Below are 12,830 nucleotides of genomic sequence, written 5' to 3' on the forward strand. Positions count from 1 at the left end.
TTACAAAAAGGAATATCTTCACTGAGAATGAAAAGTATATTTGTGTAACCCCCTGGTGTGTGTTACAGGTCCCCCATCCATAGATGATAGGTGTTTCTTACAGTGGCAGCTAGAGATATTGGTTCTTTAGCTCAAGTTGTAGCAGCTCATTTTTTTAGCTCTGGAGGTTCCTTGTTCAGTCCCAAGTGTGCAGCCAAGATGGTAGCATTACATTTTCTCACAGCACTGCATTGCTTTCCAAGCACTTTCAAACAGTGACAGCACTGTCGTTCCTATCCTACTTCTTTCACCACCTTCAGTCATCAAAGAAAGATTGCTAAGGCTTTGTCTGCATTAGAAAAATTCAAACCCATAATTTATCACTGGTGGTAGTTATTGTAGAAGCTGTGAAGCTGAGTTTAGGATTTTTACTCTTTTGTCATATAATTCTGCTCTGATCGGGGTTAGACAAAATGGTGGTAACAAATGCCTGAGCCCTGTCTACACTAGTATTTCCACTTTTCCAACCATCTGTGGCGCAGCACTGGTGGTAAATTGTGCATCAGAATTTTGCTAAGGTTGATCAACACTAGCCCTGAGCAAATTCAAAAACTGATGTGACAATATGTGTCTGGCAACCAGAGATCAGCAGTGATGTGTTCACTAAATCTGTGGGGTGGGAGAGCACTAGAGGCAGGGTGTTCTAAGTGGGGGGAGTCTAATTTGAAAGACAATTCATTTTTTGATGTGATAAAACCTAAATTTGTTGATTTTTAGGCCACAATACAAAATCTAGCTATTTACTCAGATTCCGAAGTGGGCTCCATTTTTCTTTTTCGTAGACTTGGATTTTTTGGTTGGCTTTGTTCAGAGATTAAATATTTTTACTTGTGTGATTTAAAGAAAAAATGAATAGAGCCTGATGAGTGCATATCTTCTAAAACTAAAGGGACACAACTCATGAGAGAATCTGATCACACAGTCGTTTCAGTCTGATTCTCTGACCACAGCTTTTTGATTCTTAAGTTTCTTAGCTAAATCGGACCCAAAGAGCATTTTAAAGTTTTCCCATCACTATCTAAACTGGTTAAAGACTAGGACATATTGAAAAACCCGCAGATATATTCCAAATTAAAAGCAAACTGCTAATGGACAAAAGTGTCTAGAGTTGACTAGCTGAACCTACTTATGTTGTGGTTTTGTGTGTGTGTGTTTTTTAAAGGGCTCTCATTAACAAAAAAGTAATATATGTTTGAACTTTAAAAAGCTCACCTGTAAATCCAAGTGTCATTAGACCATTAACTAGAAGGGAAAAAAAGAAGAGACTGATTAGAATTTCTTGGTTTTATTCCAGCATGATGAAAATTTGTGTAGTATTAGATCTAATACATAAGTAATCTTGACCACAGTTAATGATTCAACAGAACATTCCAAGTCACTACATGCCCTAAGTACTGTCATAAGGGTTTATTTTGATTAGAAGTGGGAAGATTAACATTTGCTCAACATTTATTTAAAAAGAATCACCTCTTATCTGTCTTTTAATCTACACAAATCACACAGGCTTTTTAGGGAACTAAGTGAGTAACTTCATGCAGATGACTATGTTCTGCTCTCATTTACACCCTGTGCAATACCACTGAAGTCAACTGGATTGCACAGTGTGGGAGGTCCGAATATGGCTCAAATTGCATAGATGCAAATTCTATCTTAGTTAATATATGCCCAAACCCCAGTCCATTCAATGAGAATTGTTGTGCACCCATATCTAAGAAGAATTCAGCCCCTACTATGGAATAAACTTTTATGATGGTCAAGTACAAACTTCTATTGGACAAGAATTTACTAGAATTCTGCAGAACAGGAATGCAAGTATCAGGATGCTTTGATAGCATAAGGATGTGAGCTTCAACTATACACCTAATAGTTGTATCTATTTTGTAAAAGCAGTACATATTTTTCAAATCTGTCAATGTAATGGTAAATGTAGTGGATTCCCCACCAACGTTTTTAAATCTACATTTTCAAATGTGCTTTATCAATTGCAGGCAACTGTGTTATGAGGTTAAGTAAACATTTTCTGGGAAGGATAAAACTACCCACTCCCAAGCAACCAAAGTTTTGATGTACAACCACCAGTTCACCCCTACAATTCCTGATTTCCTCTGGAAATCTTACATTACACTTCTTTATAAATTTCTATCAAGGATCTCCAAGTATTTTGCAGTCATGAGTGAAGTATTCCTCACGTTACCATTGCAAGGTAAGTCAGAACTTAGCTTGCCATAAGAAAACAGGTAAAGGAGGTAAGAATTTATCCACATTTTACATGTGGGATAACCAGAGCAGAGAGAGGTTAAGTGACTTTCTCGGTGTCATATAGTAGGACTGTGGCAAAGCTAGCAATGGAACACAGCTCCTGGCTCTCAGTCTCATGTTTTAAACACAAGACCATCAGTCAAATGAAAAGGAACTTTAATAGCATTTTTGATCTCACCAAAAGAAAGTAATATGGGAAGTCTCACAAGATAGATTGTTTTTGTGCCTATTCTCAACCAAAAGAGTCTGAAAATGTTCATGTAAGACCCCAAACCTCTTGAAGTTCACCCTTTATTGACTTAGCAACATCATGTATGCCTCTCTTGACAAAGATTTAACTAGGAGACCATAACGGGACACGATTGACGATTTTCTTGTGATTCAACATCATGCCATTCTTTTAGGAAGGGCTGATTCCAGTATTCTACTTTAAAAAACCCTACTAATTAATTGACTATTAAATTCATTTAGATAATACATATAGCTACAAGTAAAGTGTAGTTACAGTGTTGAAAGATCCTGTAGTATTTCAGTAGTAAATGATCATGAAGATACATTCACAAACATTCTTAATTGAACCAATAGTTGAAAAAAGAGGTTAAGATTGAACACACCAACTGGCTGCTGGTTTAATCACAGATGCCACTAAGTTTTATTTTCTACATACATAAATAGAAGCTACAGTGGTTACCAGTAAGCAGGACAGAAATTGGAGGCTAAGGGGTCAATCGGTTTGGAATTGGAGATGGGGCTAAAGCTACAGGACAGAGGGGGTGGGAAGTGGCAGCATAACCATCTCTACTGATGGTCATAGCATCCCTTTGCATCAGGAGTCAGTATTGCACTGATCTACAGCTCCAGTGCCCCCTTTAGCTACTTCCTCTGTGCTGCGTAGGCTCATCCTTTGTCTGTGTTCTGTGGCCCAGTCCTCTAGTCAGATGATTCTCCAGTCTCATTCCCTCCTGAGATATCAAAAGTCCAACATCACAAGCTCCAATCAGCCATCAACAAAAATGGCCTTCTGCCCCTCCCTAGGGCTATGTTAAGATCCCCTCACTTCTTTCACAGTCCTCCCTCAGGACTTTCCTTACAAGAGCTTCTCTTCTTCCCTGCAGAAGAATCCTGACTTCTCTATAATCTCCCCCTCAACTGAGCTCCCTTAGATTGCTTATAAGGCCCAGGTACCTAATGGATTATCACCTAGTTCCACCCCCTCTGGCCAGGAGGCAATCAATCAATCACCCCACAGTTTCAGAACACGCCTCTAATTGAGGATTTTCCCCCCCCCTTCTCTAGCAAATCATGGGAGAAACCTGATCACAGGCAGGTTTGGAGATGCTGAGGTGTTGTAAAAGAAAAATGACAGGGGAGGGAGACAGGAGAAAGTAATAAGCAATAAGGAAACAAGTGTTCTTTTATTACCACACATTTAAAAATCATCTGCATCAAGGCTTTGTTTTCACTGCCAAAAAAAGGGTGTGTTTTTACTGTGGGATGAGTGATGTGCATCCTACTGTAAAATCCTAGTGGAGACAAGACACTGTCGTTTTTACAATGATGTAGGTGAGGTCAACACTAGATCCCACCTCCCCACCCCATGATTGATCTTGCCTATTTACCTCATAGTAAAACTACTAGAGTGCCTTATCTTTACTAGGATTTTACAGCAGGGCAGCTAATGCACATGGTAAAAACACGTCTTTCTGGCAGGGAAGGCATATCCCCAGAATGAGCTCCGATTCTCAGAGCTGCACCGTGGACTTTTATTGCACACACTGCACTCTGATCTTGTACACAGAATTCCTACTGATGTCGACATGAGTTTTATACTGGGATCTAGGGCAATATAGAAAGTAACAGTGTGGATTCACAAGTGGAGAATTTTTGCCCTATAATCGTGAAAGTGAGGCTATAATCACTGGGTCCTGGTGACATTGACAAATTGCTCATGGTTCATTCTTACAATTTATGCTATCACTAGAACTCCTTCATGGGAGTGTGGTTTTATTAAGTACTGGCTTTTTTTCCCCACAGTATTATTTGTATAGTACTTCAATTGCCATATAAATTTAAAATAGCATTTGGACGCTCTAATGTCAATATCTACTAAAGGTGCCCCAAAACACTTTCAAAAGGTATGAAGGTCATTATTGAAAAGTTCATAACAGAGAATGTTATTCTGATATTTCCCTCTTGCCTAAATATTTCTTCAGGAAGCTGCAATTTCTGTCAAGACTCAATGATTTTAGAGAATTACATATTTCCCAAAGGATGTGTGAAGTACCTCTTGTTTTATCTGGCTTGCGTATGCAGTTCTTTCCTCAATAATCGTAGCATTGGAATACCCTGTATAGTGTGTCCTGTGGCGTATCAACACTAGTCTTCAAAATTTGTCTTTGCCACTCCAAAAAATTACTTTCTCTTCAATCCCATTTCTCATTAACTGAAGGACAGAAGCAATTTTATTTCCCTATTCTTCTTTTATCACAGAAGTTTTAGTATATTGCTATAACTTCTTATATTTATTCCACTTTAATTCCCAAAAGATTCCAAAGCATTTGACAAGCACTGATACAAACATATTCTACACACAAGTGAACTTTAGAAACCAATGAGATCCCTTTATTCAGTACTGAAATGCAGCTACATCTGGACTGAAACTTAGCAATGTAATATTGCACAATAGAACTAGTATAGGACTAGAGGTGAAGAATCGAGGTGTAAATGACTCCTACTAAATCACCATCTGACACTTCCCAAAGAACCCGTAACTTCCCTGGTGCCGTCCTATCCAAGTACTGGCCTGGCACCACGTAGTTTGTAAGAACAAGCAGGATTACAATTTCAAGTGACGTGGCTACAGGCCAAGAGTTATTTCTGATTTGTAAGACATAAGCTATGATACAGTGTTACAAAATTCTGTTGCTTCCCCTCTATAATATATATAATATACCATTATCCACATATTATCTTAATGCTAAATGCTAAGAAGACTGGCCTTACATTACCAAGTAGGTATGCAGCATGCCGTATATTTAAATTTTTGTAAGTAATTAAACATTACATTTATCTCTTGAGCATTTAGTGTTCAATATACAAAATTTAGTTATCTATCCTCTTACTTAAAAGTACATAGATTCTTAGATTTCAAGGCCAGCAGGGACCATTGTGATCATCTAGACTGAGCTCCTGTAGAACACAGGCCATAGAACTTCCCCAAAATAATTCTTAGAATGTATCCTTTAGAAAAACATCCAATCTGGATTTTAAAATGGTCAGTGATGGAGAATGCACCACAACTCTTGCTAAGTTGTTCCACTGGTTAATTACTCTGACCTTTAAAAATGTACACCTCGTTTCATGAATTTTTCCAGCTTCAACTTCCAGCCATTGGACCAGCTTATACATTTCTCTGCTAGACTGAAGAGCCTATATTAAATATTTATTCCCCATATAAGTACTTATAGACTGTAATCAAGTCACCCCTTAACATTCTCTTTGTTAAGCTAAATAGATTGAGCTCCTTGAGTCCACCACTCAAATCTAATCTTTTAATCAATCTGGTGGCTCTTCTCTGAACCCTCTCCAATTTATCAACATCCTTCTTGAGTTGTGGATCCCAGAGCTAAACACAGTATTCCAGCAGCAGTAACACTACTGCCAAATCCAGAGGTAAAATAACCTCTCTACTCATGCTTGAGAGTCCCCCATTTATGCATCCAGGAATCACATTAGTCTTTTGGGGTCACAGCATCACACTAGGAGCTCATGTTCAGCTGATTGTCCACCTGGACCCCCAAATCTTTTTCAGAGCCACTGCTTCCCAGTACAGCATCACCCAACCTGTAAATATGGTCTACATTCTTTGTTCCCAGATGTATACATTTACATTTAGTCATATTAAAAAGCATATTGTTTGCTTGGGTCGAGCTTACCAACCGATCCAGATCACTCTGTATCAGTGATCTGTCCTCTTCATTATTTACCACTCCCCTAATTTTTGTGTCATCTGCAAACTTTATCAATGATGATTTTGTTTTCTTCCAGGTCATTGATAAATATGTTAAATAATTTAAGGTTCTGGAAACACACCCATTAGACATGATTCCGCATTTACAATTACATGATGAGACCTATCAGTTAGCCAGTTTTTAATCCATTTAATGTGTGTGTAACAGGGTTCATGACCCACACCTCTTCCTGGAACCCACTTGCCCTCCCCAATAAGGCTCAGAGAGGCTTCAGGGTTCTGGGACACCCGTGTCTTTATTTACTTAACTTCGTCCCACCACCAGTGTCCATCTATGTACAAGCTTTACAGGATTATTCTCCTCCTTTATAGGCAGAGGCAGCCTTCAGCTAGGAGGCCTCCCGTTCCCTCCCTGACTGACTTCTCCCTAGCTGCCCCCTGCCTGCTGGCTCCCTCCCTTGTCAGGCCAGCAGCTGTTGCCAATCCTCAGGCCAGCATCACGCCTTTTCCATCAGCCCCAATCTGTTTCCCCTGATTGGAACTGACTGGGCAGGGGCTAATTAGGCGCTTTTGCACCAGCACCCTGCTACATACCTCCCCCCTTAAGCTGATGCCGGGCCTGATCTTGCTCGACCCTGCTTTTCTCGGCCTGGGGTTTTACTCTGGGGATGGCCTCCCTGCCCATCTGGGTGGTCCCCGGGCCCAACCCTGTGGGGTTTTGGCATGCCCCACCCACCCAAAGGTGCATTGGGCAGGGGATGGGCCACCCCACAAGTCCACCTCTGCCCAAAGGTCATCACACCAGTCCCAACCTTGGGCAGGTCACCCCGGACGCTCTTTTTCCTTCCCTGGTGGGGGAGACGGATTGGCGCCAACTGCCCTGAGTCTCCGGTTCGGGGTCTCTGCCTACTGGAGTGGGCCTCCCCCTCTTGGGTTTCTACTTTCTGAGCTTTCTTTAGCTTCTCTTCCTCTATCATGGGGATTCCCTCCCCTGGATGGTCCCCTCCCAGTACCTCCGTTCCCTCATCGGTCACTCCCATAGGGTCTCTTTCTTGGCTGTGTTGTCTAGGGTTCGTATCTTTTTTCCTCCTTGAGGTTGTGGGGACTCTCCTTTCTCAGGGTCCACCCTCCTAGGGGCCTTGTCTCCTCCCTCCAGGTTCCTCCCTCTCACTCTCTGTTGGTCTCCTCCCCATGCCCTCTTTCCCTTTTGGAGCAGGGTTACAATCCACCCCCAAGACCACGGAGTAGGGCAACCCCTCCATTACCCCTACCAGCTTCCAGGCAAACCTACCCTGCACCTTCAGGGGTACCTGGGCCACGGGACAATACTCCCCATCTCCGTGGATGCATTCCACCAGCATCCTTTCTCCAGGGATAAGCCAATGCGGTTTTATCAACCGCCACTGTATGAGGGAGCGGGCTGAGGTCGTATCCACTAGACCCCTCTGGGGCTTTCTCCCCACCCGCACGGGGATGGTGGCTATTCCATGCCTCTTCTTCCGCCCCCCCCCCCAACCTTTGTCCAACCACAGAATTCAGCAGCCCCACATTCCATCACTGGGCAGTCACAGCTCTTATGCCCCGGCTGTCCACAGTGCCGGCATACAAGCTGTCCCGGGCGGCTAGGGGTTCCCTTGTGCTCCTCCCGTCGCTTGTCTACCGGCTTCCCAGTGGGATGCTCACGGGATTTCTTGCCTCCCTCTGTGTCTTGCAGGGTCCAATGCTCCCTCAGGGGGAAGTCTGCCTCTGCATATTCTTCCGTCCTTTTGACCGTGGCTTCCACGGTGGCAGGCTGATGTCGCCACACCCAGACCCGCATGCTATCTGCACTGCACAAATTGTTTGAGGATCACCTGATCCATGATCTGCCCCACTGTTTGGTCATTGGGCCTCAAACACCGTGTCGCCCAGTCCATCAATTTCTAGGCAAAGGCCCAGGGCCGCATGTCCCCGGCCCACTGGGCTGCCCAAAACTTTTGCCGGTATTTTTCCAATGAAAGCCCCAGGCGGTCCAAGATGGCTGCCTTCACAGCGTCATAGTCTCTAGCCTGGGCATCTGTCAGGGCCATATACACTGCTTGTGCCTCCCCAGCAAGATATGGGACTAGCCGCAGGGCCCAGGTTACCCTGTCCCATCCTGCGCCCAGGGCCACCCGCTCAAAGGTACCCAAAAAGGCATCGGGGTCATCCGCCGGGGCCACATTACATAGGCTGAGGCCCAGGGGGTGGGTGCCATCTCCCGCCGCAGGACTCTCCAGTTTCTGCAGGAGCTGCTGCTGCACCATTGCCCGTTCTTTAATAAAGTCCTGCAAAGCCCACTGTTGCTTGGCCTGCCAAGCCAGTAAAGCTTGCCTCTCTAGCTGGTGGAATTGCTGAAAGGCCTGCAGTGTCTTCTGCATCTCCCCGTGTTGCTCCGTGAGCAACTGCAGAGTGCCCTCCATCTCCAGGTCGCCAAACTGTGTCTCTGGCAAAGGATCCCAGACAAGCTCCCACATGTAACAGGGTTCACGACCCGCCCCTCTTCCTGGAGCCCACTTGCCCTCCCCAATAAGGCTCAGAGAGGCTTCAGGGTTGTGCAACACCCATGTCTTTATTTACTTAACTTCGTCCCACCACCAGTGTCCATCTATGTACAAGCTTTACAGGATTATTCTCCTCCTTTACAGGCAGAGTCAGCCTTCAGCTAGGAGGCCTCCCGTTCCCTCCCTGACTGACTTCTCCCTAGCTACCCCCTGCCTGCTGGCTCCCTCCCAACCTTTATAGGCCTTGGCTTGTCAGGCCTTTTCCATCAGCTCCAATCTGTTTCCCCTGATTGGAGCTGACTGGGCAGGGGCTAATTAGGTGTTTTTACACCAGCACCCTGCTACAGTGTGCCATATTAATTTTATAGAGACAAGTGAGCGAGATAATATCTTGTATTGGAACAACTTCTGTTAATGAAATAGACAGGTCTGGGAAAGGTACTCAGAGTGTCACTGTCACGGAGTGTGGGGGGGACTCAGGGCCCTGCACCCCCGGCTCCCTGCGATTCACCATGACTCTCAGCCGGCCAGTAAAGCAGAAGGTTTATTTGGACGACGGGAATACAGTCCGAGACAGGTCTTGCAGGCACAGACAACAGGATACCCCTCAGTTAGGTCCATCTTGGGGTCCTCGGGCACCCCAGCCCCCCTCCAGAGGTCAGAGCCCTCCCTGCCTCCAGCCACCTCACCAGCCAGCTTCCCCCCGACTCTCCTTCAGCGACCCCTCCCACAGCCTTTGTTCAGTTTCCCGGGCAAAGGTGTCACCTCGCCCCAGCCCCCTCCTGGGTTCTCATGTTACAGGCTCAGGTATTTCCCTTCAGTCATTCTCCCATCCCCCAATGGAGACCATCCCAGCCACACTCCCCTGTCAGCACTTACAGATCACAGTAAGAACAGTCCCAGTTCGTCACATCTCCCCCCTTCGAGACCGAACTGAGCGGGGTCACTTCAGCCAGTGACCCGGGGAAGTTCGAACCTACCCCCGTTCCCATGGATGCCCCAGCATCCCTCCCATTCCTAGGTGAGAATTACACCAGGCCCCTCCAGTTTCACGCCCCCCCTTAGGTCGGGGTTGCTCGAGGGCATTTGCAGTTCGCATGGGGGAAGGGTTATGCGGCCTGTGCCCTTTTTCCACCCCAATACCCCTGGGGTTCCAACTGGGCTGCGGTCTTTTCCCAGCGCTCCAGTCTGGAGGTCTGTGCTTCGGGCTCTCTTGGTTCAGAGCCCCCCTTTTAACCTTGGCCACCCTCTGGAAAGGCTCCTCTATGCTGGGCAAGGGTCCTAAAGCCGTTTTCCCCTTGTCCCGGGCCTTCCTTCCCCTCTGACAGGGGTCACAGGATCGGCAGTACTGCCGGACAGTAACAAAGACCCCAGGCCAGTAAAAGCTCCGTAGCAGCCTCTGCTGGGTACGCCAGGTTCCCTGGTGCCCTGAGAGGGGAATGTCATGGGCCCGGTACAGCAGCTGGCGGCGATACTTCTGGGGTACCACCAGCTGTCTCCTGAATCCCCCTGACTCCATTTTCCCTGGGGGAGCCCATTCTCGGTACAGGAACCCCTTCTCCCACAGGAACCTTTTCCGGCCACCTCTCCCCATGGTCTGTACCGCACCGAGGTCGGCCAGGTCCCTTATCTTCCGCAAGGAGGGATCTTTCTGCACCTCGGCCTGGAACTCAGCAGCTGGGACAGGGATGGCCACCTGCTCTCTCTTGCCAGCTGGGTCTGAAGCCGCAGCCTCCCTGAGCCGTGTCCCTGGGCGTTCCCTCCCCACCAGGTTAGGGTCCTGCGCCTCGGGCAAGGCACCCTCCCCAAGGCCAGGGCGCAGTGCCCCTCGCCGGCTCTGACTGCGGGTCACAACCAGTGCACTTGGTGGGTTGCTTGACCAGTCCTCCAGGTCCCCCCCCATCAACACCTCAGTGGGCAAATACGGGTGTACCCCCACATCCTTGGGGCCCTCCTTGGCCCCCCACTTCAGGTGTACCCTCGCCACGGGCACTTTGACTGGTGTCCCGCCCACCCCCGTCAGGGTCAGGTAGGTGTTGGGCACCACCTGATCTGGGGGCACCACCTCGGGCCGGGCCAGCGTCACCTCTGCGCCCGTATCCCAGTATCCATCGACCTTCCTCCCATCCACCTCCAGGGGAACGAGGTACTCTTTCCGGAGGGACCGCCCCGCGCCCACCGTATAAACCAAAAACCCTGAGTCTGGAGCATCCCGCCCCGCAGAGGAGCAGGCCTGGAGCTCTCCTCCCTCCTTAGCAGGTGGTACTCTGCCAGCCCCCCTTCCCTGGGAGTGCTGCCTCTCGCCCGGCTGGGTCTCTACCCAGTCAACCCTCTGTGGGTTTGGTCTGCTCAGTCTGTCCCTGAGCCTGGGGCACTGGGCCCGTATGTGACCTCTTTGGTCACAGTGATAGCAGACCATGTCCCAGGGGTCCCCTCGAGTGGGTTGGATGGACCTGACGCTGGATCTTCCCCTTTGGTGGGGTTTCTCCGCATTTTCCCACTGGGATGGCCCATGGTGACTCTCGCTCTGCGTTGAGGTGGGACTGTTCCTTTGGGACTCCTCCCTGCCAGCCCCTGACCGGCTCTTCACAAACTCATCGGCCAGCCGGCCTGCATGTCGCGGGTTCTCTGGTTTTTTGTCCCTCAACCACAGCCTCAGGTCGGATGGGCACCGCTCATACAGTTGCTCCAGTACCAGCAGTTTAACCAGGTCCTCCTTTGTCTGGGCCCCAGCAGCCCACTTGCTGGCGTATCCTTCCATGCGGACGGCTAGTTGCAGATATGAGATCTCAGGGGTTTTATCCTGACTCCGGAACCTTTCCCGGTACATCTCAGAAGTCAGCCCAAACTCACGTAGCAGGGCCTTTTTGAATAGTTCATAGTCCCCTTTTTCCGCCTCTTCCAGTTGGCGGTACAAGGCCAAGGCTTTGGGGTCCAGTAAGGGGGTGAGAACCCGGAGTTTGTCGGCAGGATCAACCTGGTGCAGCTCGCAGGCCGTCTCAAAGGCATCCAGGAAGTCATCCATGTCCTCCCCCTCCTTACGTGGGGCCAGGATGCACTTATCAAAGCTTCGTGCAGTCCTGGGTCCCCCCTCACTCACCGCAGCCGGGGGCTCGCGGCCCTTCAGCCTCGCCAGCTCCAGTTCATGATGCCTCTGTCTCTCATTCTCCTCCCGTTCATGCTGCCTCAGTTTCTCTCTCTTCCCGTTCATGCTGCCTCAGTTTCTCTTTCTCTTCCCGTTCATGCTGCCTCAGTTTCTCTTTCTCTTCCCGTTCATGCTGCCTCAGTTTCTCTTTCTCCTCCCGTTCATGCTGTCTCTGGTGTTCACGATCCTCCAGCTCTCTCAGTTTTAGCTCTATCTCCCATCCCAGCCCATTCCGCTCCACGGATGCTGCGCGTGGCCGGGAGGATCCCCTGCTGGCCGGCGAGCGTTGCCGGGAGGATCCCCTGCTGGCCGGGGGGGTCCCTGCGCCCTCGGTATTTGCTGGGCTCCTCCCCACCCTTCCCCTAGGCATAGGAAGGAGGGGTCTCTGGAAGCCCTCAGCAGCCGGCTCACCACTCCCAGCTGGGACGGACACTGGGGCCTGCGCTGCATCTGCCAGGCTGCTTCCCTCAGAGACAGGGATCAGTTTATTCGCGCGATCTCCCTTCTCCAGCTGGGCAATGAGCTGTTCTTTGGTGAGCTTCCCAATGCGCACCCCCCTCTGCTTGCACAGCTCCACCAGGTCGCTCTTAAGCCGCTTGGCATACATCTTCCTGCTGGGCACTCACAGGCCTGTGTGCTCACCGCTCCCCACAGTTTCCAGGGAGACCCCTAGTGTGCCAGCCCTTCTCGAGGTCACCACCTCTCTGCCAGGGTCGAGCTGCAGACTCCTCCGCCCCTGGGACCACTCGCTGCGATCCCCCGGGGGACCCTGTTACTGCAAAAGTCCTTCTCGCTGGTCACACACTCCCAGGGGTGATAACCGTCTCTCTCTGACTCCTCAGCATGCCTGGTCCCCGTCAATCCCCCTTCGTTTTACTGCTCCCCAGTCACTTAC

General features: G+C 48.6%; 1 protein-coding gene across 1 annotated transcript in view; it reads right to left on the reverse strand.

Annotated features, from left to right (window-relative positions):
• RAMP3 (receptor activity modifying protein 3) overlaps positions 1 to 12,830 on the reverse strand; it is a 104,196-nt gene that overhangs the window by 66,839 nt on the left and 24,527 nt on the right. The window contains exon 2 of the mRNA XM_065397606.1: positions 1,252 to 1,281. Within this exon, the coding sequence (XP_065253678.1) occupies positions 1,252 to 1,281 (30 nt within the window). The remainder of the gene's footprint in view (positions 1 to 1,251; positions 1,282 to 12,830) is intronic.

The sequence above is a fragment of the Emys orbicularis genome, chromosome 2 (genome assembly GCF_028017835.1).
Source record: "Emys orbicularis isolate rEmyOrb1 chromosome 2, rEmyOrb1.hap1, whole genome shotgun sequence".
NCBI lineage: Eukaryota > Metazoa > Chordata > Testudines > Emydidae > Emys > Emys orbicularis.